General features: G+C 44.7%; 1 protein-coding gene across 1 annotated transcript in view; it reads right to left on the bottom strand.

Annotated features, from left to right (window-relative positions):
* CTEXP (kinase family with ARM repeat domain-containing protein) overlaps window positions 1-24,592 on the bottom strand; it is a 74,394-nt gene extending 49,802 nt beyond the window's left edge. Inside the window, exon 1 of the mRNA XM_086504122.1 lies at window positions 24,148-24,592. Coding sequence (XP_086360248.1) covers window positions 24,148-24,270 — 123 coding nt within the window. The 5' untranslated portion in view covers window positions 24,271-24,592. The remainder of the gene's footprint in view (window positions 1-24,147) is intronic.
* Between the last annotated feature and the right edge of the window lie 3,261 nt (window positions 24,593-27,853).

Here is a 27,853-nt window from a genome sequence, read left to right as displayed (position 1 = left end):
ATGGACCTCGTCCGGACATGCAGGTCCTGCGAACAGGCTCACAAAATTGCGGTACTAATCCTCCTAAGATTCTAGACACTCCTATCTAAGAAGGGAAATCTATCTTTGGAAGTCGATGAAGCATGTCCGCGTGGCAGACAGAGCCATGTGCACGTGACATCCCCTCCTGCTTAGAGTGAGGTACTGATACCGAACTCCATGCACGCCATCACATGGTCTCGGATGAAGTTCCTTCTAGATAATGTCCTCCACGGCGACTTTTGAGAGAGAGAGGCTCCCTTGGGTGATGTGGAAATGTCCAAAACACAAGGATAGTTATGATGCATCTACTCGCAAACAATGGACTACCTCTTGGATCAACGATGCGCTTGTTGGTACCGGCAAACAATAACCTTTGCTGCCCCAACCCGGATGGTGTGAACCAAACTGCAAACCGGATGGATGCTCATAGAGCGAATGGTTGGATATAAAGACGCCTATGCTGACCCTACGCGGGAAGATTGGCGAGAGCAATGCCGAATGGGAGATGAAGATGGATGTGTCCTTTGGAATGCCCACGAACCATGGCAAGTCCTTTGTATGTCTCATGCGGGAGGACACAAGAGGTTTAATATCCTCAAGACTACTAGCACCAAATTGCACGCAGCACAGATACCTAGATTGATTTCTAGGAAGATTCTTCTTCTCAAGGTTGAGAAGATGGAATTGAGTTAGCAGATTCTCGTATAAGGAAACTCCGATCTATTGGAAAGACGTGAATGACAAGTTGCCTACGTGACTCTACGGCGCTCCTTTCGGTATTTCTTTTTGTATTGATATAGGCGCTCACACTCAGACTCCGCGTCCAGATGCTCTGAGTTACGAGAAGCCAGCCCGCTTATTTAAAGTACAAGGGTTGCTAAAAGCAGAGCCCCAAAAGCTGGAATCTAAAGCCTCAAAAGCTGCCAATAAAAGCTTCTTGAAAAATAAAGCAAAAAGCTTCTCTCTCTCTTTCTCAACTTGCGTAGGAAAATAAAGCAATAAGCTTACTCTCCATCAATATTGCGTAGCCTGAAAAGCATGCCAAAAAAAAGCAACTACCGTAGCTGTCCGCGATTTCCGCCGCGTTTTGTGGGCTGCCACGTCAGCACTCGTACGGAGACTGCCACGTCATCCAGGACCGCAATTTCCGCATTTCCCAGGGCTGCATTGCTCTCTGATTCTACTGCCCCAAATTAGTATGTGTGGTTAGGGTTTGCCACGTCACCATTTTGTGACATACCCCCCTCTTGAAAGCATTATAATCGCCCTCGGTTACGCTTGCAAAACAGACAGAGGCCATAAACTGTCTTAGCAGACACTGACTGTTAGTACCTAAGCACTAGGAACACACATCTAGCACATGTACCAATCAACAGTCACATCACACGACATCACATGACATTCAACATTCATTGGGATCATAGAGCATGATTTATCGGCAATGTAGCTAGCGATCGCATCTAGATCCAGTCGGGACCTCATCGATGCCCAATTGACTAACCCCTATTGCAACCATGTCTATTCGAGATCAATTAGACCAAAATGCTACAGTCATTTCGTCTATCAGTTCTTGCACTTAAAAACAAGTCAAGAACAAATTAGTTTCATATTTTCCAGAATTCCATTTCATAAAGTCATACAGCAGAATATTGTCAGCTCTCAGTATCCCTGAAGCTCAAAGAGACATCAATGACTCTAGTATTCTAAAATCAAGGCATCTGTTGACAAAGGAGCGGAGTAACTCCCCTCTTGAGCATCCCACTGCACCAGATCTCCGGCCAAGCTGAATTCTAGGTTCCATTTGGAATAGACTATGCTAAACCAAAAGCTTCGAGGTAAAGTTTCACAATCTGAGGAGTATCTGCTAGATCCTCCTCCTCCATCTACTTCGCATCCAATGCAGGATAGTTCTTAAACTTAACCAAGAACCGCCTTCGGACTTTACCTTTATTCTTTGTGTCCTTATGTGCCAAAATCTGTTCAGGAACAAGGATCTCCTCGTTTTCCTCTACTTCGGGTTCCTCATCGAGCTCCCCATCATCAGGCACATCACCTTTAAAAGGTTTCAAGAGACTCACATGAAATGCATTGTGAATCCTCCAAGTGTCAGGCAGTTTCAGTCGGAAGGAGACATCATTGATCTTTCCAGAGATTTGGAAAGGTCCGTAGTATCGCATACTAAGCTTTGGAAAAAGCCTCTCCTTTCCCTTTTTCTTACTCGGATACACTTTCATACTCTTTCGAAGCTGCGGTTGGAGACCAGCTTCGAACTTTCGTTTGTTTTCCTCGTCGGCAATCTTCATGAAGGGAGTGACCTTCAGAAGAACCGACCAATACTTGTCCACATAGGTCGTTACTCTTTCATGTTCCTTCTGGGCAAGCCAGTCCCATTCCTTCCGTATATCCTGCTCCAAGTCAGGTGGAAGAAATTGTTCATAAAATTCAGATTTGAAGCTCTCCCAAGTTCTGGCCTAAGAACCTTCCAGAATCTTGGCTAACCACCAATTACTTGCCATTTCCTTGAGGTGCATCCCCACATGGCGTAGTTTGGATCTTTCTGTGAAGTGCCAAATTCAGTGGCAAATGGGAAAATCCAAAATAAATCCAAAACCACTGAATTGGCAATCTCACTTTGGAAAAAGCCTCTCCTTTCCCTTTTTCTTTCTATGAAGCACTATCTTCTAGGAGCGGATTTTGTGATCAAGACTGATCACCAGAGTTTGCGGTATTTTCTTACGCAAAGGAAACTATCTGAGAAGCAGATGAGATGGGCAAACTTTTTGTCTATGTTTCACTTCCAGATCCTTCACACGGCTGGGAGTAAGAATGTGGTCGCGAACGCATTGTCTAGGCAGCCAAGGGTGAACGCTATCACTTCGGTGTATCACCAAGAATTAGAAGCACTACCGAATTTGTATCCGAATGATCCAGATTTCTCCACCATTTGGGGAAAGCTACATTGTGGAGAGAATGAGTTTCCCTATTCCATTCGGGACGGTTATCTCTACCGCCATCAGGCCATATGTGTGGCGGAACCATTAAGAAAGAAGATCATGGATGAAGCACACGCTTCGCCTTATGCGGGTCATCGGGGGATTCTCCCTACAACCTTAGCAATGGAAAGATATTTCTTTTGGCCTAGCCTTAAAGCTGACATTGATAAGTATGTCAGGGAATGCTTGGTTTGCCAAAAAGTGAAGTATGATCGGCATAAGACGCCTGGGTTGCTACAACCTTTGCCTGTGCCTAATGAACCTTGGGAAAGTATTGCCATGGACTTCATCATGGACCTCCCTAGAACTCAGACTGGAAATGACGCGATCTGGACCATTGTGGACAGGTTTAGCAAGCAAGCACACTTTATACCAGTCAAGAAAACGATCAAAGCAGATCATATGGCTAGGGTCTTCCTGGCACAGATCTTTAAGCATCATGGAAAGCCTAAGTCTATTGTGAGTGATCGAGATCCTCGCATGATAGGAAATTTTTGGCCTGCCTTGATGGATAATCTTGGTACGAAGCTGAATTTTTCATCTGCCTACCATCCTCAAACGGACGGGCAAAGTGAGATAGCCAATTCCACAGTATTGGATATGTTAAAAGCTTATGTGTCAGACCGGCAATCTGACTGGGAGAAATATTTGCCTCTTGTCGAGTATGCGTATAACAATACCATACACTCATCGACGGGGAAAGCACCTTTTGAGATTCTCTATGGTAAGCCTTTGCTTCCACCGATCCTTTTAACTAAGGATAAGATCTTTGCAGCAGATGAATTTGTCCGGGATTTGGACACAGCCTACGGGCAAGTTAGGAGAGCTATTCTACGCTCTCTAGAAAAGCATAAGAAAGCTGCAGACAAGCACAGGAGGAATCTAGACTTAACAGTCGGACAGTTAGTCTTACTCAAGTTTGAGAAGGTAAGACTTAAGAAACAAGCGTCTCATAAGGGGAAGGTGGTAAAACTTTCTACCCGTTATTATGGGCCGTTTAAGATCACTAAGCGAGTGAATGATGTCACCTTCCGATTAGAGCTACCGCCTAATTGGAAGATCCATAATGCTTTCCATGTCAGTTTACTCCGGCCGTATATGGGACCGCCTCCAAGCCAGCCTAGTGCTGAGGAACCTCCTGAGGTTGAGGAAACAGAAGAAATACTCCAACCAGAGCAGATAGCAAGTCATCAGGAGTGGCCTCTCAAATCCGGAAAGATAACACGGAAGTATTTGGTTAAGTTTAAGAACAATTCGAATCTTGATGCTCAGTGGATGACGCAAGAGGAATTAGCAGCTTATCCCGAGATACTGGAGGTATATGTCCAAGCACTACAGTTGAGGTCAACTGTTTAGAAGCCAGAGGGATGTTGCTAATTGGACTATTTTCTTATTTTTAATGATTAATCTTTGTTTTAGGATATTTTATTGTGTGCACTAAGAACTGTTAAAAGATTGTAGCTACAGGAACTGCCATCAAGAACGGACAACTCTGATGTGTCATTTGATGGGTGACGGTAAACATCGCGAAGGAGTTTCCGTAAGTTCGGTGGAAAGGGCCGGGTTACGAGTGCCCCTGATGCGTCACATGATGGGTGACGGGTGCATCAGAAAGGGGGCATTCCGTAGGCTAAGGAGGAAATCCGAACTGAGTAAGAAAATACGCGTAAGAACGCAAGCACAAGAATAAAGATGGGTTCAATGAAGCTTTTTACGAAAAGCAGGAACATTCGCGGGAGGGCAGATGCTTTCCCGCGAGGAGTCTGTGTCTGCATTGCATCTGTGTCGTGTCCTGCACCCGGGGACGCCTGGAATGTGTTCGTGTAGCATTGTTTTCACTAACTGAGTGAGTTTTTAAAGTTTGAACAGGTTCACACTTTATTTTATAAAGTGGCCGGTCACTTTTAAGTGACCAGCCCTTTTATTAAAAAAATAAAGCAAGGCTCTTATTAAAAAAAAGGCCAGCGCTAAAAGCTACGCAGGGGGCTGAAATCTGCGATCTCTCTCTCTCCTCTCTCTAGGGCGCTAGGGTCCTGCTTTTTTCGGCTCTATTATCGCCGGGTGCCAGGCCCTATAAAGTAGTAGCCAACGTTTCAGTTTCAGCATGCCGGAAGCAGCAGAAGGAGCCAGCGCTGGGATTCTGGAGCAAGTGTTGGCGACGGAAATTGCAAGTGTTCGTGTGACGATTGAGTACGGAGGTCGCTTTTCCGAGCAAGGAGCGACAGGTATAAGGTGTTGATACGCATTGAGAATTGTTGCTTTGTGTGGTTTGTTTTGCAAGAATCTCCCGTCTTATGGGAAAGCCCCTCATGGGAAGTACGGCTTCACGCCTAAGTCCCTTGCGAGAAAGTACGGCTTCACGCCGGGAAAGTACGGCTTCACGCCCAAGTCCCTTACGGGAAGGAACGGCCTTGTGCCCAAGCCCTTTACGGGAAAGCACGACCTTCGGGTCTAAGATTACAGAACAGAGGGGTTTCCTCGGGTTCTCGTGCTTGTATAAGAATTCTCCCTGAATAAAGAATACTCTTAACGGGGGGGACCAGCCCATCTTCTGGTCCCCAATAATATTCTCCCTTCTCTCATATTTGCAACGTATTATACTTTCAGATTTCTAAGTGCTCGTGTACGCTCCTGTTTTGTGACATTGCCCCAAGCTCGGCAAATTTCTGTACTCTCGTCCATCGTGTTGGGATCGGTACCCACACAATCTGGAACCATCCTGTTTTCATCTTGCCTTTTCTTCCACGTTCCTCAGCTGCTCTCGAACTCTCAGGCCTTTCGTCGTCGTTGTTATTCGGTTCTTTCTGTGCCTTTCTAGGGGACTTCGCGGAGATATGTCCAATTCCCCCGCATCCAAAGCACTTCCCTTCTCTAATGAAGCGAGCCCGCTCCTGAGGAGTAAGCTTGGGTCGTGCATTCTTCTTTTCTGGGTTGCTCTTTCTCTTTCTACTTTCATTTGTTGAAGTCTGTTCGGCTCTTTGTGTCATGACCTCATCGGTGGGATAGATCAGACTGCTAGATGAATGGCAAAACCCCGTTTCGCATGACTCATCAACTCCTGAATAGAAGCTGACTTCTGTTCCAAGCAGTGATCTCGGATCTCTGTAGGTAGACCAAGGTAAACCGCTCAATCTGTTCTCTGAACGAGATCTTCTTGAATGAAGAGGCGAGTAGAAAAGAGCTCCAGAATCTCTCGCAATAAGCGTCCATTGTATCTTTCTTGGTCATCCGAAGATGGTTCCAAGCAGCTCGTATATCGTACATACTCTCGAGTCAGCCAAGAAAAAATAAAAAGCTTCTTAAATTTCAGCCATTTAACTAGCGCACTCTTGTTTAAAAGAAGCGTGGACCACCAAGTTCGAGCATTCCCCTTACAGTAATAGGCACCTCTCTGAATCTTAAGAGTGCTCTGAGTAGCGTCCTCCCGCGAAAGCAATGTCAAACTGCAGTACAAAAGGCAAAGCCTTTGAAGCATCTCTATATCCCGTAAACGTGTCAAATTTAATTGACTGTCCACCTTCCTTAAACTCTCGGACTTTCTTGCTTTTATCTTCCAGAAAGTCATATTGGTTGGCTTTATAAAAATTCTTCTTCTTTGCATAAAAGTTGCTATCGTCAAAGTCTGAACTGTCGGTAGACGAGTCCTCTGTAGATCTCTCACTAGGCGAGATTTAGACTTCTTTGCCTTTTTCTTACCCTTTCAGAAGCGTTGTTTCTTGCTTTGCTTTTTGCCTTTTCGATCTTCTTCGCTCGAGTCAGATGAGCTAGAAGAACTGTCAAAAGAAGAAGAAGAAGAAAAACTGGGTACTCCTTCAAATCGAACACGCTTCTTCTGTTCCTTTGCCTTTTCAAAAGTCGACTGAAACCCAAATAGCCTGGGAAGTCACGTGCCTTTCTTCTGCTTTTCGTCGTGCTTTTTAGCTTTGTTCTGAGTGTCAAAAAGCTGACCAATTCGCGCATCAACCACCTCTTCTAATTCCTCCTCTATATACTTCTTAGGAGCAGATTGTTTCTTGAGAGCGGTTTTGGGGGTGGTGTTGTGGTTTTCTGCCATTGCACGTGCACTTCTTGGAAAGAAGTCATATATTTTGCAAATTTTGGGTCCTTCGCAAAATTGAGCAGCATCTTTGTTGCATCGCCGATCAATTGACGACGCTCCATCTCTCGACGCTCCGCCTGAGTAGGCTGAGGCAAGACATACTCCTTGCCCGAATCTTCGTTGTGATCCCTTCCTGCCTCTCCGAATGCAGAGGGAGTCGACTGATCCTTGCCTGAACCCTAGGTGCCACGGAAAAAAAAATTGGGACCGGATTTCCTGTAGAAGAGAAATCGGCCGTGCTCTGATACCACTGTAACAGACTTGGACACTCCAAGTCAAGAATCTACCACGATAGCACCAAATAACCACTTCAAAACAGTTCACAGTTCACAATTTAATTCGACACTGGCCCGGCAGAGTTCCGTGCCTAGAGATATTGGCCCCAAAGACTGGCGCCCCTTTCGGTATTTCTTTTTGTGTTAATCTGATTTCAAAGTACAAGAGTGCGGACAGGCGCTCACACTCAAGACTCTGCGTCAAAATGCTCTGAGTTATGAGAAGCCAGCCCGCTTATTTAAAGTACAAGGGTTGCTAAAAGCAAAGCCCCAGAAGCTGAAATCTAAAGCCTCAAAAGCTGCCAATAAAAGCTTCTTGAAAACTACAGCAAAAAGCTTCTCTCTCTTTCTCAACTTGCGTAGGAAAATAAAGCAATAAGCTTTCTCTCCATCAAAATTGCGTAGCCTGAAAAGCATGCCAAAAAAAAGCAATTGCCGCAGCTGTCCGCGATTTCCGCCCATTTTGCGGGCTGCCACGTCAGCACTCGAACGGAAACTGCCACGTCATCCAGGTCCGCAATTTTCGCATTTCACGGGGCTGCACTACTCTCTAATTCTGCTGCCCCAAATTAGTATGTGTTTAGGGTTTGCCACGTCACCATTTTGTGACACCAATACTCTCTGGGGTGGAATTCCGCTACTCCGTGTCGCGTGTCGTCTCTCTCTTTCAGTTCAGTTGTTATTGAAGTGTTAAAAGTCTGTTATTTTCTATTGGCACGTGGTGCCCGTCTTGTGACAATGGTATCAAAGCATCAGGCGTGTGCTTTTCTGAAAGCATACCGGTTATACAAAAGAGCAGACAGAGCCATCGGAAGTTTATTCGAGGCATCTTTGACCTCCGTCCACGGACTTATTAGGCACTCCCACCCTTACTTCATCGCGCATCGGGTGTGCTCCCGTCTTCATCGATATGTCTTACAGGGCATAAGCCATAAAGAACCCCAAGACTTGGAATTCATGGATTCAACAAAATATTTGCAGTTTCTGCTCAACGAACTTACGACATTCTTTCGCGGCATCCTCAGCAGAATCTTCCGATGCTGCAAAGTTTTCAACAATTTTTGAACTACATGTTACCCCCTCTGATGCCCCAGGTGGTACCTCCTCCTCCGGCCTCAGAAAGTACGAGAGCTTCTAACCGGCAACCTTCTTAGCCGAGTGTTCCGATCGGGGGAGTTTTCAGGAATATGGTGCAGCCATCTGACCCTGATCCAGTATAACCACCTTTGCCACCGCCATTGCCCCCACCTCCACCACCACAGCCACCACCAGGCTACAATGGTTGGAGCCCATATGGATACCCTTATTATCCATACCCGGGATATGCGCCTAACCAACCCAAAGATTTCAAAGATGGCGGCACGACAGTCAAATTTTTCACTTTTTCCGGGGTGAAAGATCACAAGAAAGCATTGCAGTTCCTACAACAATTCGACAACATCTATGCTTTAGGGAACTATACAGAAGAATCCAAGATTTCTCGAGCAGCAGGATTTCTTAAAGATAATGCTATGCAATGGTGGAGTTTAATCGCGACACAACCGCATGCTCCAAGGACCTAGCAAGCTTTCAAGACAGTTTTTGCACGTAGTTACATGACTTCTATGTTTGAAGTCCGGATTTTGGCAAAGTGGGGAAACTTGAAAATGCTTTACACCGAAACCATGGACGAATATACCCGAAGGTTTCTCGACGTGCACCTTCCGGTGTCCTTTAGATCTGTTCCCTTGGAGTCCCAATGCGAGCGATACACAATTGGACTACCATCAACATTGCAAGAATATTATCTATCCAAGCAAGTCTCCACCATGTAAGAACTTATGGTCCATGCCGCAGTCGGCTACAAACTAATGAAGGGAAAGCTGGAGTTTACCACAGAAGAATCTCCAGCCACTAACCACAACTCTCGCCAACAAAGAACAAATTCGAGAGTCTCATGAAAGTCAACCACAAAGGCCTCGTTTGACACCTCAACCACGAGACACCTTACTACAAGAAGGCAGATGTTTTGGATGCTTTAAAACAGGACATAACTATTTTGGTTGTCCCCAACGCACTGACAGACCCGCGGAGCCGACTCCCGCGTCGACGATCGACAGAAATCCAGGACCATCTCCAGTCAAACGAGCTAAACCGGCTATTGGATTAGTACCTGACATCTATGGCATACGCCTTGAAAGTACAAATGAATTGTGTCAAGCATATGGCAAAGTCAATGGCTTCAAAGCCCTTATTTTCTCTGACCCCGGAGCTACAGAGAACTTCATCCATCCAAGATTCTTAAAGCAAATGCACTTTGATTATGATGCAAAGGGTGGAGAAATTGAAGCTGAGCTAGCCACGGGGCAAACTCAGAAAGTGGCACCACTCATTGGTGCTCTTCCAATGACTATTCAAGATTATCATGGAAAAGCTGATTTCCACATCATGAAGTTGGGCAATTGTGACGTTCTATTAGGCATGCCTTCGCATGACAAGAATGATGCAACTCTCCAGGGTCGGAACCGAACCATCACCGTGATGCAGAAGGGCAAGCCAGTCGTCCTCAAAGTTCGGTTCTCCAAAAAAAACCCTGAATGAACTCTCTAGTTGGTTTATAGTTAGATACTTTTGAACTTTGTTTGAGAAAGTATTGTTTGAAACTTTGTTTGAAATGGATTGTATCTGTTTTGAACCTGTCTTGGTGCCGATTTGAAATGTTTGACTCTGGTTTTAATACTGGTTTCAATGATTGGTGGTTTTACTCTCGGGTGGAGGGTGAGAAATGATGTTTGAAAATGCTTGTTCATACTCTTGGCCCGGACCCTTGTGGTTATTTGCGGGGGGAGTATTGAATGATTGAAAAGTGTTCTTACTCATGGCCCGGACCTGCATGGTTATTTACGAGGGGAGTATTAAGAAGTCTGAGTAGTGGTTACTCTCAGCACCTCCAAACAACGCAAGCTGCGGTCTGGGGGGCGTTTGGTTGTAATAGGCCTCTATATCTCATGGCCCGGACCTTTTTAGGTTATTTGCGGGAGGAGCGATGAGGGAGTCGTTGAACAGCTCATGGCCCGGACCTAGATGGTTATTTGCGGGGGGAGCGTTCATCGGCGGCTTTATGTTTCTATGTCTTGTAACATGCATATGTAAGCATTTGTGTTGAATTGTGATGTGCCAACTACTGAATATTCCTAATTGGATGAGATTGCCTGGGTATGTAATTTTAGTACATCAAGACACCAGTGGAAGATCAGTACGGTTTGGGTGTGATGGCTAATTTTACTACGCCGGAATATCAAGAGTTCCGATCTAGACGAAAGGAGAAGCTAACTCCTTGATCAAAAGAGCCGAAAGGAGAAGCTAACTCCTCAACAAAAAGAGCAAACTAAATGTCCCTCGGAATGACCCTCGGAAATTTTTGAGCTAACTTGAGTTGTTTTGCAGATATGCTATAATCGCAGACGATTACTCTCTTTCAAGAAGGAGAGATGTCACAAATTGCTGACGTGTCAAAGCCTAAAGAATGGAGCCAATTGACAGATGCCGGCCGAGGGGCCTAAACCCTAAGAAGAACAAGTAACAGAAGAAGAAGTCCTACCAACTTATGGGGACACCGTCCGATGGGGCCCCAAGTGACATAAAGGAACTAAAGTAGGACCCACACACACACATAAGAAAATTGCGTAGCTGTTGATGACGTGGCAGATTTCTGTAAATTACGCTGGATGATGACGTGGCAGGTTGTACGGATTTCCGCATTTTGCGCTGGCTGATGATGTGACAGGCTGTACGGATTTCTGTAAATTATGCTGGCAGCTTTTTGGCATTGCTTTTGGACCAGAAGCTTTTGAGTTTTGAAGGCTTTTCACTGTAACTGCTTTTCATAGGCCAAGGGCCTTTAAATATGTGCTAAGGGCTCATTCTCTGGCATGCTTCCTGGCGAAGGTGCAGAGTCTGGAGTACCGGCTTGTACCATGTTGATACAATATAAAGAAATACCGAAAGGGGGGGCCAAGGTTTGGGGCCAATACTCTCTAAAGTGGAATTCCGCCACTCCGTGTCGCGTGTCGTCTCTCTCTTTCAGTTCAGTTGTTATTGAAGTGTTAAAAGTCTGTTCTTTTCTATTGGCACGTGGCGCGAGTAGGAAAGAAAGGCGCCATTATTACCCCCAAGCTGATGCACATTTTAGCCACCAAGAGGATGCCCCCGATGACTCCCATGGATGCCCCAAGTGCACTAGATGTCGCAAGGACCAAGTAGGCAGGTTCCATCACGAAGAAGTGCCTCGGAGATTGTTTCCATCGCGACAAGTTGCTGTTTTTCTCTGTTTTCAGCCTACAAACATCGTAGACGGGGCTGATTTACGAGAAGGAACCCGAGAACACTCCTCTCTTGTGTGTAGGATTGGGAGAAAGGGTTCTCTGCAAAGAGATCTCTTCCAAGAAGTTGCTTTTCAAGAACCAAGTTGCGTTCCAAGTTTCAAGACTTTTGTTCCAGGCTTGGACATTCCAAGCAAGAAATCAATAGCACCACACAAACAGAAACTATAAAATCACTGAACGTGGAGAGAGAGAGAGAGAGAGAGAGAGAGAGAGAGAGAGAGAGAGAGAGCACGCCAGAGTTCCGAGCCAAGACGCACTAGCCCCTAAGATCAGCGCTCCTTTCGGTGTTTCTTTCCTATTGCTCTTCACAAAGTACAACTCCCAAGGGTCCAACTCTCTCTGAGACTCTACGTCTTGATGCTCTCCGCCTTTGGGCACTTATAAACGTAGAAGGGTTGCTCAAAGGCAAAGCCCCAAAAGCACTTGATCGTAAAGCTGCAAATGCTACTAGCGCATTTTTTCGGAAATCTATACAGCCTGCCGCGTCAACACTGTCAGTGCATATCACGGAATTCCATGCATCTGCCACGTCAGCATGTCAGCGCCTTTTATAGAAATCAATCCTAGATGTCAAGCTTTTGATATTTTTGAGTTAGGACCCTCGACCAGTGCTCATAAGTTCTTTAAGTTGGCAGGGGTTAGGTTTTTAATTCCTTACCCCCTTTAGGCCTCTCGCCTAAATCTTCGGGGTTCAAAACTTCTTCTGTTCTTCTAGGTTCAGTTTCTCTTGTCCTCTCAACCATTCTTTTCAATTGGGCACTCCACATCATACTTTGTGACATTCCCCCCTCTTGAAAGAACTGTAATGGCCCTCGATTACACCTGCATTAAGTGCACAAGCGAGAGCGAGAGCGTGTGCATGTGTGCAGCAATGGAGAAGAGAAAAGAAGAGGAGACACAGCTCGTGGACTCCTATCACAAATAGTGACTAGGGTTATGAGTCCTTATTGTTTTATGTAAAATGAACGGTCAGTGTTAGTTTCCAATTAGTGTCCGACCGTCCAACAGTTAGGCACGGCACATTGGGCTTTTACCACACCAACAACCTCCCACTTAAAAAGACACTGTGCCTTTAGGCAGGGCTGGCAATGTATATATACATACAATGCAAGTAGACAATGATCATGATCATTTACTCAATGCCCATGAGTGCCCGACAATGTGCAAACCGCTCTGAAGGTAAGCCCTTTGTTAGAAGATCAGCAAGATTCTCACTCGTGTGAACCTTGGCAAGCTGCCATTGCTTGTCCTCGAGCACCTTGCAAATGAAGTGATACGTCACATCCACATGCTTTGTCTTTGCATGAAACCCTGGGTTCTTTGCCACTAGTACAGCACTTTCGCTATCACAATGTAACACACGCACCTCAACATTAATTCCCAAGTCTCCTACTAGTCGACCGAGCCATAGAGCTTCCTTGTAAGCTTTTGAAGCTGCAACATATTCAGCCTCCGTAGTAGACAAGGTAATAAAATCTTGCAAACGAGATTGCCACGAAACCTTTAATAAATTCAAAGACATTGCCTGAAATGGATCTTCTCTTGTCCAAGTCTCTTGCATAATCTACATCCATGTAACCCATTACACACGCTTCCTTTCTTGCAAAGAAAATGCACATGTCTTTTGTACCATTCAAACATCTCATAACTTCTTTCACTGCCTTCCGATGTTTCTTGCATGGATTTGTGTTAGGTGCAGCGGAATGATTGTTTGCGCTTTGCTCAAGATGAGTGCTCCAAACTGTGCTCAAGGTTCCTTTTACTTCATATGGAAGGTAGAGCCTTCCGTTCTTAATGGAAAGTGCTATGATCACGAACAAAGCGAATGGACAATGTGCGTGCAAGTGTAGGAGACTGAGAGATAGAGTGAGAAGAGAGATACGACACCAGAGACGTAAAACCCTCCTCCGAAGGCCCCACTCTCGTCGGCGAGAGTGGTCTACTTTTTGATTGCACAAAGTGGTACAATGCGTATGCAATAGACTGATGCAACTTGGACTATGCCGATGACGATGACAGTGATGACGACAACTTGATGGCTGAAATCTGAGATCTTCTAACTGCTGAATTTCGGGACTGTTTCCGTGGCTGAAAATGACTGTTTTGGCTGCATTTTTATGGCTGAAATTGAGGGTACTTCTGCAACCAACTTGGGGCTGATTTGCTGCTGTCCCTTAGGGCTGAAAATGTTGTCATTCCGATGCGGGTTGGGCTGAAAACCAAAAACCCTGAGGCACTCTTGCTGCTAGCCAAAACGCTAGGCTGATCTGGGCCGGAAAGTCAAAAACGCTGATGGGGCTGATTTGGGAAAACACTAGCAAACTGGAACTTGATGGCGATGATGGGGATCTGCAATCGCTAGGCAATGCTGGGAGGGTAGCGATCAAGCACTGCTGGAAAACGCCAGGTCTTGGAGGGTAGGCGAGGATGGGGAAATCCAAAAACGCCAGAGTGCTGAGGGGGTACTGTTGAGAAGTTGCCGGTTGAGCGGGAAGCTCTTGCTACCTCTTCTGCCAGAAAGTGCTAACTTGGGTTTGCTTATATATTAACTTAGCAAAATTTCCCTACCTACTTTTGTTGGAAAGTCACTTAAAAATAATAAATGAAAATAACCAAAAATAGGGAAAATAGGCTAAATGCACTGGAAAATTCCCCTGACTGAATTTGATGGATTCTGAAGGGAATACTGATGATCATGTTGTGTGCAACCGGAGGATATGCATCTATGCTAAATGACTGGGCATGCACGGTCTACGAATAGACTCACAAAAGTGCCAGATCACTGCTAATCTAGACTTGACTTGACTGACTGAACCCTGAACATGGTGTAGCTTGTCCACAGACACATAGGGTTGGATGTGTCACGTGACATCCCCTCCTTTTCAAAGTGACGTACTGGTCCGAACTGTATGGCATCGAGGGAGATCGCCAATAGCATCCGGAATCCTGGAAGGGACTCTTCGCCGGCCCACGTTGACGTGTGGGTCGTGCGGTACTTGAACTTCATAAAGGTCCACAACGCTTGCTTCATTGGGCCACGCCGAAAGCAACACAAAGTCTTCTGTGGCTCCTTCCTTGCTTCAACTTCGTCTAGAGACCTGCTTCTTTCGTCTTCAAGAATCTCCATGGCTGAAAATTCCTGAAACTATCTCCAACACAAAACCATGAACATACCCATTCCATGTAAAGTGAAGGAAAAAAAACTTGTCTTCTCTAAAGACTGTGTATGCAATGTAGATGAACATAGAGACGGAGTGACAAACCGTTCATCAAACACATGCAAACAATGAGATCGAATCTTTTTGTTTGATCGAATTCAATCAACTATAGCAAATCACAATGGAAATGCCCATGCGTGGTGCTCATACTTTCATGTGCTCGTTCGGAAACTGTGTCATGCCAAGGAAAAGACATGGATTGTGACTTCCTTACATACATACTTTTCAGCTTTTCATGAACAATCCGCATACATTCGTGCTCATCCATGAGAGAAACGTGCTCAACATACAATATGTCATGCCTAGGAAAAGGGATCACATAACGATGTTGACTAAAGTACAGGAAACCTTCACGAATGAAACACTCGAACAATGCGTGCGTATCAATCATGCGAACACATAATACTTCTTGTGAGGGTTCTGTGGACCTAGGCTCGAGAGCCAAGATCGATCCTTCGTGATTGATCGAATCTGCAACGAGGTTAGCTTCGCTAGTAAAAGCATCCACTAACACATCATCCTTGTAAACAATCACATCATCTTCATGCAGCTCATCATGCTTGTGAGAAATCACATCTTGATCATGCAAATCATCATGCTTGGCATTGTCATGCAAATCATTATCATTCAAGTCATCATGCTTCTCATAATCATGCAAGTTCTGCGTGTCATGTTGTGGAGAAAAAGAGATTGAGAGAATCTCCTTATCCCGAATCCTTTCAACCTTGTCCTGCATATTAGCAATGAGAGATGGAGAAGGAGCAATGTCCTCTCCATGAATGACAATAGGAGAATCACTGTCGGCATTGAGAGTTATAGTGTTAGTCGCAAATTTCATGAGAGCATCATTATCACGAAACCATCGAATGCCCAAAATCATATCACATCCTGAGAGAGGAGAAACAACAAATCTTCTAGTGAAGGCAGTCTGTTGAATTGCAAACAAAACATCAAGGCACTCCGCCGTGATGAGAGCGTCCATACCAAGATGAAAGCCAGAGACCTCGATAGGAGATCTCGGACTAACTTCGAGGCGGGCTCTCTCAACAAGAGAGGAACTGATCACATCATGCATACTACCTAAATCAAACAATATGACAAAACGGTGCCCCGACGTAGGACCATAACATTTAATGAGAGAATCATCAATGGGAGGGTCCTGAGAAACTTGGGACACACTCGTGTTATCATTCATTGCATTGACAGAGGAAGTGGGTGCTGTAGGTTCTTTAGATTCATTCGATTCAAGCTTAGGACATGTTCTTTTTATGTGACCCTTAATGTGACAATGAAAACAACGACCTTCCTTAGAATAAGTGCTTTGTTCTTCCGAAGTGATGTATCCTCCTACAATTCCTTGTGCTACCTATTCCTCTGGAGTAAGCTTAGGTTTAGCAATTGTGTTAGCCTTACCCTTAGATTCATTGGAAGAATTCTTTGATGAGAGACTGTTGGAAGATTGGTTAGAAGAGTTATCATTCTTACCGTTCTTACCCTTCTGCGGGTTCTGAGGAGTCTACGAGGTACTTGTGGAAGTCTTGTTCTCCTTAGGCTTAGGCTTTCCCTTGTTGTACTTCATCTCCTGTGCGAGAGCAATCGCTACCGCCTTGGTGAGATCGATTGGATCGAGTACCTCGAGATTGTACTTAATATACTCGTCCAATCCAAAGAGAAAAGCCTCTTTACGCTCATCATCCGATTTTCGTAATTGAGTACCTAGATGCAAAACACGATTAGAAAAAGATACAACTGGCATACCATTTTGCTTGAGAGCGCACCAATCGTGCGAGGTACTGAGGTGGCATAAACCGCGCCTTGAGCTTGTCTTGGAAATCAGCCCAACTAAAAGAGGGGCATAAAATCGTCGGTTGCTCTAGGTGCGCGGCTAGCTGTGCCTCTTGCCATGCGTGGTACCAATTGATGGCATCACCGACAAGGTACATAGCTGCCGTCAAAACTTTGCTATTGCCTGTTTTCTTAGTTGTCCCAAAATAAGCATTAAATTGATGCAACCAAGAATGAATAACCGTAGCATCCATCTTACCGTCATACTTACTGAAAGTCAACTTTTCAGTGACTCGGTTGTTGGAATCCGCATCGTGGCTTGCACCACTTGATGAACTCTGTCACGAGGACGTGGCAGTTATTAACCATGTCACAGAGATGTGGCAACTGCTAACCTTGGTTGTTGGTTTCTTTCCAATGGGGTTTATTTTATTTGTTTAAGACCCTCTTCTTGAAGTAGCAAACGGTCGGACATTGTATGGCCAATGTGAACGGTAGATTCACCCGCAGACGGGAAGTGGTCGGCACTGGAATTCGTATGGTAAGAGGATGTCTAGGCTCAGAGCAAGATCATATAGGTCCCCCCGTCGCACTTAGCAAGTTGGTGGATACTAGGAAGTGAACTCAATTAAGGCGTAAAGTCAAGGTGGGACTTCCAACAAAAAGTATCCGACAGTTGGGCCACATTGCATTTTTGGATGCGGTCCCAATGAGGATAGATGGTCAGAAGACCAGTGGGAGCCCAACGGAAGCATCTCCTAAAATTTAGGGAACTGCTATTTTGGGCCACGAAATGTGTTCGCGTCATTACCTTCGGTATGACTAGGGGAACACTTTACAACTCTGTCGCGAAGTCAACTGACGCACCAGTTGAGATATTTTTAGCAGGGAAAGCCCAAACTCGGAAACTGGGCGACGTGTCAGCTTGTGAGCGATTCTGCCACTCTGGGAGGCAAAAACAAGCTGCATATCATCAAAGGGGGCGCCATTTTCAGCCACAGGCGGATTGCAACAGGTACAGAAGCTATGGAATGCTTACCTTGCCCTCTATGCACAGTATGGTGACGGGAGTGATGCCCCGCACGCTACATACTGCTCTCTTTCTCCCCTACGTGCAGTTATGTGATGCCCCACAAGAGGGCTACTCATTTGACTGATGTACAGTTGTGTGGGTTCATGCTTCTTTTGTGCTGAGGCAAGAGCCTCCTTGAGCAGGAACAGGGGTAGCTAACTGCTGCTCCAAAGCAGGCACTGGTGAGGGTCATAACCTCACCGTACAGGTGCAAAATCAGCGCTGTGTATGCGCTGTAATTTGACTGTTTTTCAGCCATACGGACGCCAGGATCATTGGGAATCGTGCCCCACTGGCAAAGGACAGTTAGGGGACTGTTTGGGGCTGAAAACAGGGCAAAAACCAGTAAATACAGCGTGCTGAATTTACTGTTTTTGGACAGGAATCAGAGGGTATACGACAGTGCAAGCGAGTTCCAGCAGGGGAATTGGTTTCGCGCAAGTTTTGGGGCTGTTATGCTGCCGAAATTTGGCCAAATCAAATGGTATCTAGGTGGATACACGTGAAGGATTCCCAGGACCTTACCTTGTAATTTACCCTCCTAAAGAATAAAGAAATACCGAAAGGGGCGCCAATTTTGGGGCCTACAGGTTGTCGGCGTCTGCTCGGAGCATTCTAGCTTCCGAGCCGTGTGTGAGTTGAAGTGTTAACTCCCGTCGCAGGTTCTCTTTGCAAAGTGCTCTGTGTGTGTGTATAAAGTAAAGAATTTCGGGTGAAAGCCAACGCCTACCGCCCTACGGGCCGGTTTCAAACTCCCACGATCTTTGGGTGGTTCGGTCTTCGAGGCTAGGACTTGGGCAAGCAATTCTTGAGTGCGTAGCTCCCTTCGAGCTTCACGCTCGGCCTCCAAGGCCGCGGCTCGTGCTGCCGCTTCCTCCTTCCTTAGTTCTTTTCTTTCTTTTCTTGCGTCGCACTCGCGTTCTAAAGCAATTAAATTTTCTTCTTGTTGTGCGGCAAATCTTGCGTTTCTTTCGTCGCGCTCGCGGTCCTTGGCTTCTTGTTCACAGTCCTTTGCTTCTTGTTGTTCTGCTTTGCTGGCGAGTTGTGCCAATGCAACTCGATTCGTTTCTTGTTGGCCATCATGTCCAACAACGACTTGACCATCATCTCCATAGAAGTGAGTGCAACTCGTGGCGTAGATGGCAAAGGGGGAGGGTCGAAAAAGTCTCCTAATGGGAAAAAATCTTCGCCGCCTCTCTCATGCTCATCACCTGTATGCGAAGTATCCATGCCGCTTCGGGTGACGACCATGCACTATGATCTTTGGTTCTTAAGTTCACGAAGAACTTGGATTCTTGAGGGTCTTGGTTCTTGGGTTCTTGAGGATCTTGAGATTCTTGAGGTTTTCTTTCGCTTGCAAATCGCGTTGGAGAAGGATCTTCTCTTCACCCGAGTTCTACTCTTTTCCGCGAGCGCACCTCTTAGCGGCCTTTCGCTCACACCAAGGTTGCTTTTTCCCACCTCACGTTGATTGGCCGGCCGCTAAGTGCACGGTCCGCTCTTAATGAGTGAAAAGAGACACAAGGGGAGGTTGGACAAGCCCTTCTTTCTTGGGATTCCTGTCACTCTTCAACAAAACACGATTAGGAATCGACACGCACTTTCGCTATCACAATATAACACACGCACCTCAACATTAATTCCCAAGTCTCCTACTAGTCGACCGAGCCATAGAGCTTCCTTGTAAGCTTTTGAAGCTGCAACATATTCAGCCTCCGTAGTAGACAAGGTAATAAAATCTTGCAAACGAGATTGCCATGAAACCTTCAATAAATTCAAAGACATTGCCTGAAGTGGATCTTCTCTTGTCCAAGTCTCTTGCATAATCTACATCCATGTAACCCATTACACACGCTTCCTTTCTTGCAAAGAAAATGCACATGTCTTTTGTACCATTCAAACATCTCATAACTTCTTTCACTGCCTTCCAATGTTTCTTGCATGGATTTGTGTTAGGTGGAGCGGAATGATTGTTTGCGCTTTGCCCAAGATGAGTGCTCCGAACTGTGCTCAAGGTTCCTTTTAGTTCTTACGGAAGGTAGAGCCTTCCGTTCTTAATGGAAAGTGCTATGATCACGAACAAAGTGAATGGACAATGTGCGTGCAAGTGTAGGAGACTGAGAGATAGAGAGAGAAGAGAGATACGACACCAGAGACGTAAAACCCTCCTCCGAAGGCCCCACTCTCGTCGGCGAGAGTGGTCTACTTTTTGATTGCACAAAGTGGTACAATGCGTATGCAATGGACTGATGCAACTTGGACTATGCCGATGACCGACGACGGTGATGACGACGACGACTTGATGGCTGAAATCTGAGATCTTCTAATTGCTGAATTTAGGGACTGTTTTGGTGGCTGAAAATGACTGTTTTGGCTGCGTTTTTATGGCTGAAATTGGGGGTACTTCTGCAACCAACTTGCGGTTGATCTGCTGTTGTCCCTTAGGGCTGAAAATGCTATGGTTCCGATGCGGGTTGGGCTGAAAACCAAAAACGCTGAGGCACTCTTGCTGCTAACCAAAACGCTAGGCTGATCTGGGCCGGAAAGTCAAAAACGCTGATGGGGCTGATTTGGGAAAACACTAGCAAACTGGAACTTGATGGCGATGATAGGGATCTGTAGTCGCTAGACAATGCTGGGAGGCTGGCGATCAAGCACTGTTGGAAAACGTCAGGTCTTGGAGGGGAGGCGAGGATGGGGAAATCCAAAAACGCCAGAGTGCTGAGGGGGTACTGCTGAGAAGTTGCCGGTTGAGCGGGAAGCTGCTGCTACCTCTTCTGCCAGAAAGTGCTAATTTGGGTTTGCTTATATATTAACTTAGCAAAATTGCCCTACCTACTTTTGTTGGAAAGTCACTTAAAAATAATAAGTGAAAATAACCAAAAATAGGGAAAATAGGCTAAATGCAATGGAAAATTCCCCCGACTGAATCTGATGGATTCTGAAGGGAATACTGATGATCATGCTGTGTGCAACCGGAGGATATGCATCTATGCTAAGTGACTGGGCATGCACGGTCTACGAGTAGACTCACAAAAGTGCCAGATCACTGCTAATCTAGACTTGACTTGATTGACTGAACCCTGAACATGGTGTAGCTTGTCCACGTACACATAGGGTTGGATGTGTCACGTGACAATTTAATATATATCTGCTAACTACTCCCACTGCAAAAGCAATGTCACGACGTGTAGCAATCATAGCATTCATCAAACTCCCAACTGCAAATGAATAAGGCACTTTGGCCATTCCAACCATATGTGCTGCAGAAAGAATCGGGTCCTCCTGAGAAGAAGAATCGTTCCCCGAGTATCGAGACTTCTTTTACAGGCTTGGACACTCCAAGTGAGAAATCAATAGCAACATACGAACAGAAACTGCAAAATCATTGAACTTGAAGAGAGAGAGAGAGAGAGAAGAGGAGAATAAACACGGCACAACGGAGTTCCGAACCAAGATGCACTGGCCCCAAAGACCGGTGCCCCTTTCAGTATTTGTTTATTTATCTTCGCAAAGTACAACTCCCGAGAGTCCAACTCTCTCCGAGACTCTCCGTCCAGATGCTCTCCAAAAGAGTGGCCCTCTGGGCACTTATAAACGTACAAGGTTGCTCAAAAGCAGAGTCCCAAAAGCACTGCACCCAAAAGCTCCACGTAAAACTGCAAAAAGTTACCGGCTCATTTTTTGGAAATCAGTATAGCTTGCCACGTCAGCACTGTCAATGCAAATCATGGAATTCCGTATAGCTGCCACGTCAGCATGTCAGCACGTTTTACAAAAATCAATCCCAAATGTCAAGCGTTTGATATTTTTGGGTTAGGCCCCTCGGCCGGTGCTCATAAGTTCTTCAAGTTGGTAGGGGTCCAGTTTTTAATTCCTAACCCCCTTTAGGCCTCTTGCCTAAATCTTCACGATTCAAAACTTCTTTTGTTCTTCTAGGTTCAGTTTCTCTTGTCCTCTCGGTCATTTCTTTTTAGTTGGGCACACTACGTCATCACTTTGTCACAACTTCACAAGTAACATTTCATCACTTTGATCTCTGAGAGTTTGTTTGTAAGTGCACTTCCTCTTCTCGAGGAAGTAGGAGCAAAGGAAGGCATGAGCCTCTGCAGGAGAAAAGCACTTTGAGGAACTAGAGCCAGATCAGCCCAACGATTTCACACCCTGAGTTTGGAAGTAGATCCTTGGATCTGAGAGTGGAAGACTCTCGAGTTGGGATCAAGGAGTGATAGTGAGTTGTAATGTGAGGCGGAACTGAATGATGGTGTATGGCTCAGGATGAGTGATCAATGAGTGCTCAAGGTTCCTTTTACTAACGGGACGGGAGATCCTTCCTTGACTTAATGACAGAATGTGCAATGACCAAAACAAGATGAGAGAGTGGAAACTGTGAATGAATAGTGCTGAGAATGCTAGAGAGAGTGGAGACAACACCAGATGGGGTCCCAAACCCCCTCCAAGGGCCCCCTCTCTATTGCTACAGAGGTATTTGCTTTAGATTGCACAAGTCTTGTACAATGGTCCTGAATGCAATGGAACTTGTCGATGACGGTGTCGACGATGACTATGAAGATGACGGCAACGATGTCGACGTCTAGGTCGATATCTGCAAGGCAAATGGCTGAAATCTGAAAACACTAGGTCTACTGCTGGGATCTAGGTCTTACGGCGAAGCTACGGGCTGATCTGTTGCCGAGGGTGTCATGTGTGGCTGAAAACTGCAAAACGCTAGTTGTCCTATGGGCTGAAAACAGAGACGCTAGCTGTTTCATGGCTGAAAACAGAAAATGCTGGCTGGTCTGAATGCTGGTGGTCGTCACAGCAAGGGTCTGCTACCAGATGGGTGCGGTACGGCGAGGTTAAGGGCTGAACTGAAAACGCTGATGTCTATGGCTGAAAACGCTGGTTCATGCTGCTGAGAAAACGCTAGAGGGGTCTGGTTCATGCGGGTGCTGCCTGGTACCACCGGGGTCTTGCTCCTCTCTGTGCCTTCTGCCTCTACTGGCGCCCCCTGGCCTCCCTTTATAGGTGTAATTATCTGGGTCGAGCAGCCATCAGTAAGGCCCCCGCGATTTGGGAAATAATAAGTCAATTATTAATAAAAAGACTTATAAGAGGTGTTTCATATGCAGTCGCAAATGGGTTCATATGGTGGAAAATGCTCATGCTGGGTTGTGCAATCAGAGGGTATGCAGCTACTCTAAGTGCTTGGACATGCATGGTCCGCGTACAGGCTCACAAAGGTGCCAGAACACTTCCTAGGCTACCTAACCCGTAGAAGTAGGAATAGCTTGTCCACATGCACATAGGGTTAGATGCGCACATCGCATCCCCCCCTTTTCAAGGTGAGGTACCGGTACCGAGCTGTATGGCTTCTGTAGAGTCTGCCAACAACTCCGGAGATCTTGCGAAGAACTCTTCGCCGGCCCACTCTGATGTGTGGATCCTGCGATACTTGAACAAGATGTAGAAGCATTGTCTGTGTGTCGGTGGGGGGCTAAGCAGCCCCCATCACCATCCAAGGGCCAACAGATACACCTGAAATGTGTAATTCCCCCAGCCCTTGCATATAAAGCTCGCCTACATAAAGCCCCTATTGGGCAGCCAAACAGGAGAAAGTGGCTGGACCAGATGCAGCCTCCTTAAGGACATGCAGTGGGTGGCCAACTAGGTAGACACACTAGCCATACAAGCATGCTCTAGACCATAGTGAAGCAGCAAAGTGGCGTGTACTCTTAACATAAGGGGTGTGTTCACACGCAAGGCCTATTCACATTGGCCAACACTATTGAGGCGCCTATAAGAAATTCCACCTCAACAAGCATAATCTTTGGCAAAAATATGGGGCATCCTGATGTCTGAGAATGTAACTATACCCAAGATCCAAGAACCTCAAGCTCCAATAACGAGTCAAAATTGTGCGAGTAGCAGAAGTCTGGGCTCTGATGTAGTCTACTATGACGAAGACCGTGACTAATCAGGTGTGTAAACTAGCATAACCCTTTACTCAGAGTCCTTATAAGCTCAGTTTCTACATTTAAGTGTCAAACAACCTTCTGTTTCCCCAAACATCCACACCAGACACAGCAAAATGCTGACAACCAAAGGAACTAAACTAGAAAAATCTGTTTATATATAATATAATATAATGCAAACAATCGGTTACTATAGTCCACTTAACTTGCCAATTTAACAGTGTAAAAATGCAGTACCACATTGTCAACAATAATTTTTTAAACCATCCCAAGTATGCATATCAGAGTTACTTGTTTTGTTCTTATAAAAGCATGAAAAATTTGATGGAATCGAGATGCTCAAACCTTTGAAGTTCCACGGTAATGTGTCCAAGAGCCCCAAGCTGAAGAATAAGGCTCACCAATGTTGTAAGGCAGGTCCTTGATACCACCAGAAGATCCAACCACACCTTTGAGAAATTTGAACATGGTGTATTGGCCTGATCCAATCAACAGAGACCCAAAAAGAGAGAGACACCAGCAAGACCCAAAACGAAGGAAACGACAGTGAAGCGTTAAACTTGAACTTTAAGCTCTCAGACTGTAAAGCTCGGCCTAAAGTTGCACTTCTATACAAATTGCTAATGAGTTCCTCTCCCACGCAGTGGATGGCGCCTCCGCTGCGAATTAACGCAGATCCAGATTCGAGTTCATGTAGGTTCGATCCCGGAGGGCTACAATAAAACCGTCGTTCCTGTTAATCGGGCTGAAGTTATGAACAATCCGACACGACATCTACCGAGAGAGAGAGAGAGAGAGAGAGAGAGATTTCAACGAGACTAAAATAATTGTACAGGTGTGGTGTATCCTCTGAAACCAACATCTACCGAGAGAGAGAGAGAGAGAGAGAGAGGGATTTCATTACCATCTTCAAACGGCCTACGAGGCAAATAAATGTACTATGTGGTGTATCCTCTAAAACGTTGAACCAAAAATGAAAGAATGTAGCTAACTAATGTGGTGATGCTAAAACTCAATCTGGAGTATACAATGAGTGGGGGTGGTACTGCGTGTGATGCCATGGTGGCTAGATGATGGAGCTCTGCTGCTAGGGGCTCATAACGCAAGACTATATGCATAGGGTGTACAAGCATGACATACAATCTAGCTAGCTCCATCCTGTACTTTTCTAGGGTGTAGTAAACTCACATGGTACACTTCTATTTTTGGAGGTGCACACCCGAGAGAGTGACTCCTTATGTGGTGTCAGGACAAGGGCAGGACCAAGGGGGGCCATGGCTCTTGGGCAAGGCCAGTTTTGCATACAAGTAAGAGAAGGTGGTTGGGTGGAGAAGAGCATGCATTAGTTCCCTTGTCCTCTCAGTGGTATCAAAGCACGTTTAGTTTCTAGGGAGGAGGGTCACGGATCAAGATCCACACACAACTTTGCAGTGCATGCAAAGGCCGATGTAATAGGACTATTTTTTCAAGTTCTTAAAGTCGAAAAGAATGTAATAGGCCATATCTCTCGTTGAGAAGGATTTGAAAGATTGTTGAATAGTTTACTATATAGAGAGTATTAATCTTATATAAATGAGTTTAAGATATTGAGAGAGAAAATATATTCTCTTCTTTTTAAATAAAACACTAAAGGCACATTTGATAAAGATTAATAAATAATAGATAGTCTACCTATGAACAATACAATAAAAACATAGGTAAAATTGATGTTTTTATTAATATCAACATTTTATTTTTATGTGTTTTAACTTAAAATACATGGGTAAGCTTAAAATAAGTTGAAAAAGTCGTGGAGATCCAAAAATACGGTTTTTATGGTTGGTGATCTAAAAGTTGCGTTATAGCCAAAAGAAGAGTTTTTTGGCAATTATGTCCACAATGCCTTGTGGACCAGACATATTTTCGTCGTTTTGAGTACCTAGAAATCTATATTCTGAGTTCGTATGACAAAGTTATAGCAGAAACAAATTGCTAGAAGCCTGCAGGGTAGCCTACAAGCAGCAACATGTTAGCTTATAAACAGATATACACGTGTAATGTCTCTTTTGTTTGATTAAATCAAGAAGTGATTGTACTCTTTTATGATGGTACAAAATTATATTTTCTAATTAGATTATCATGTTGAATTGGTTACAAGAGTATGTTCATTTGGCTATTTTGTAGACGTTGCAAAAACCAATGTGATATCTACTCTACAAAGTGAAACGAGCTCTGTGCAAGGTGTCATGATATTGAGATTGCAATTGTGATTGAGAGTGAGAGTGTGATTGAGATTGAGATTGAGATAGCTCAGGGGTGTTCGAGAGGTTATGGAACGAGCTATGCTCTTCTTGTAATTATTATCCATATAGACTCTTTAATTCATCCACTCACTCTGCATACTCTGCATACTCTGTATTTTTTCATTATCAATGTATTTTACTCTCCTGTGTCGCGTCACAAGTGGTATCTAAGCAGTTTTGATTCTACGACATCGATGAAAGCGTACGAGAAATGATCGAAGAAAAAAGAAGATAAAAATGGAGATAAATGATCAAAGGAGAAGAAGCCAAAAAGAACTGATGGACGATGATGAGGACTCCGATGCGGGAGAAGTGGTGGTCAAATAATTCTTCAAGAAGGCTATGCTCAATGAGTTTGATGGCATAAGAAAGACATGCAAAAATTTAGAATTGTGGATTGAAGAACTTGAAGATTTAGAATATGCTTTCAATATGGAGAACAAGACCAACAAACTTTCAAATGCCCAAACAAACTGATCAATAAGGAAATACGTACCAAGATGGCTCAATTGGAGACTATTGGTGATGCCGATGATAAAGGTAAGTCATCTCACCCTTCTTTGTGATACTTTATGCCTTTGGTACGTCATTTAAAAGCTTTTGTGATCAAATTCATGGGTAAAAACAAAAATTCTGAAATTAAATTTCTTAATTGATTCTAGTAGTACACATTACTTCTTGTCCTTTGAATTGACTGAGAAACTAAACCTGAAATTAAACTGAGAACTTAAAGGACTTTTGGACTTATTTAGTGGCAATAAAAATTTCACCAAAGAATTAATTGAAATTTTATCTTTTTCTTTGAATAGTCATAATCATAAGGATGATTTTTTTATCATACACATGGATGCATGATGTAATTATTGCCATGGATTGGGTGACTGAAAATCACGTTTTGATTGATTGTGAAGAAAGAAAAAAAACTTCTAATGGAGATGGTCATACTATTCATAGGGAGGAAAGGGATTCTAAGTCTATTCTAATTTTCGTCATGAAATTAACAAGGGGACTTCGACAAGGGTGTGAGACCTTCATATTTTTTGCAAGTGAATTGAAAGATGAACCTAAAAAAGAAACGATGAAGACTCCAAAATATGTGAAAAAGCTTCTTGATGAGTTTAAGGATATTTTCCTTGATGACCCTCTTTGTATGCCTTCTCCTAAATCACTAGACTATGGGATTGTTACCATATACATGTGGTAGTGATGTGTATGAAAACACTTAGGACCGCCGAGGCAATTTTTCCCTCTTTAGGAGGTTTTTCCCCCTATGCATTGTATATACACCCATCATTCTAGAGCTATCTATCTTTTCCATTGCACACTAAGTAATACACTCTCGGTTGTGTGCCTTGAGCTTCCTTCATCTTCTCCAAGCTGTGTGTGTTCTCTTGCAACCCTAATTCTAGCAATTGGTATTAGAGTAAGTTGCGTCCTCCCGGGCTTAGTTGCCAGCAGCTCCAGCACACGCTTGCTCACTTTCTCTGGTTTCAGTGAGCTTTGGCAAGCATTTGCAGGTCGACAAAATTTTTGGGAGAGCTCAAACAACTGAGTCTTCTTTAGATTTCTGATTCAGGCTCATTTTAGCCTCCGTTTCCATTATAGGCAGTATTGCATAGGCTATTTTGTCATTTTGTGCAATTTTTTTGTCAATGCCGTTTTGCGCATAACAGGTCCCTTACAGTCTTCTACGGTTTGTGCTATATAGCACGTGTTGTTTCACTTCGTTCCTCCTCTTTTTGGATAGTTTTCACAGCAGGTGCAGCATT

This window comes from Adiantum capillus-veneris, chromosome 28 (genome assembly GCF_014529385.1).
Source record: "Adiantum capillus-veneris isolate H3 chromosome 28, ASM1452938v2, whole genome shotgun sequence".
In the NCBI taxonomy this organism is placed as follows: Eukaryota; Viridiplantae; Streptophyta; class Polypodiopsida; order Polypodiales; family Pteridaceae; genus Adiantum; species Adiantum capillus-veneris.
Note: the sequence above shows the minus strand (reverse complement) of the source record. Positions and strands in the feature narration are given on the sequence as shown.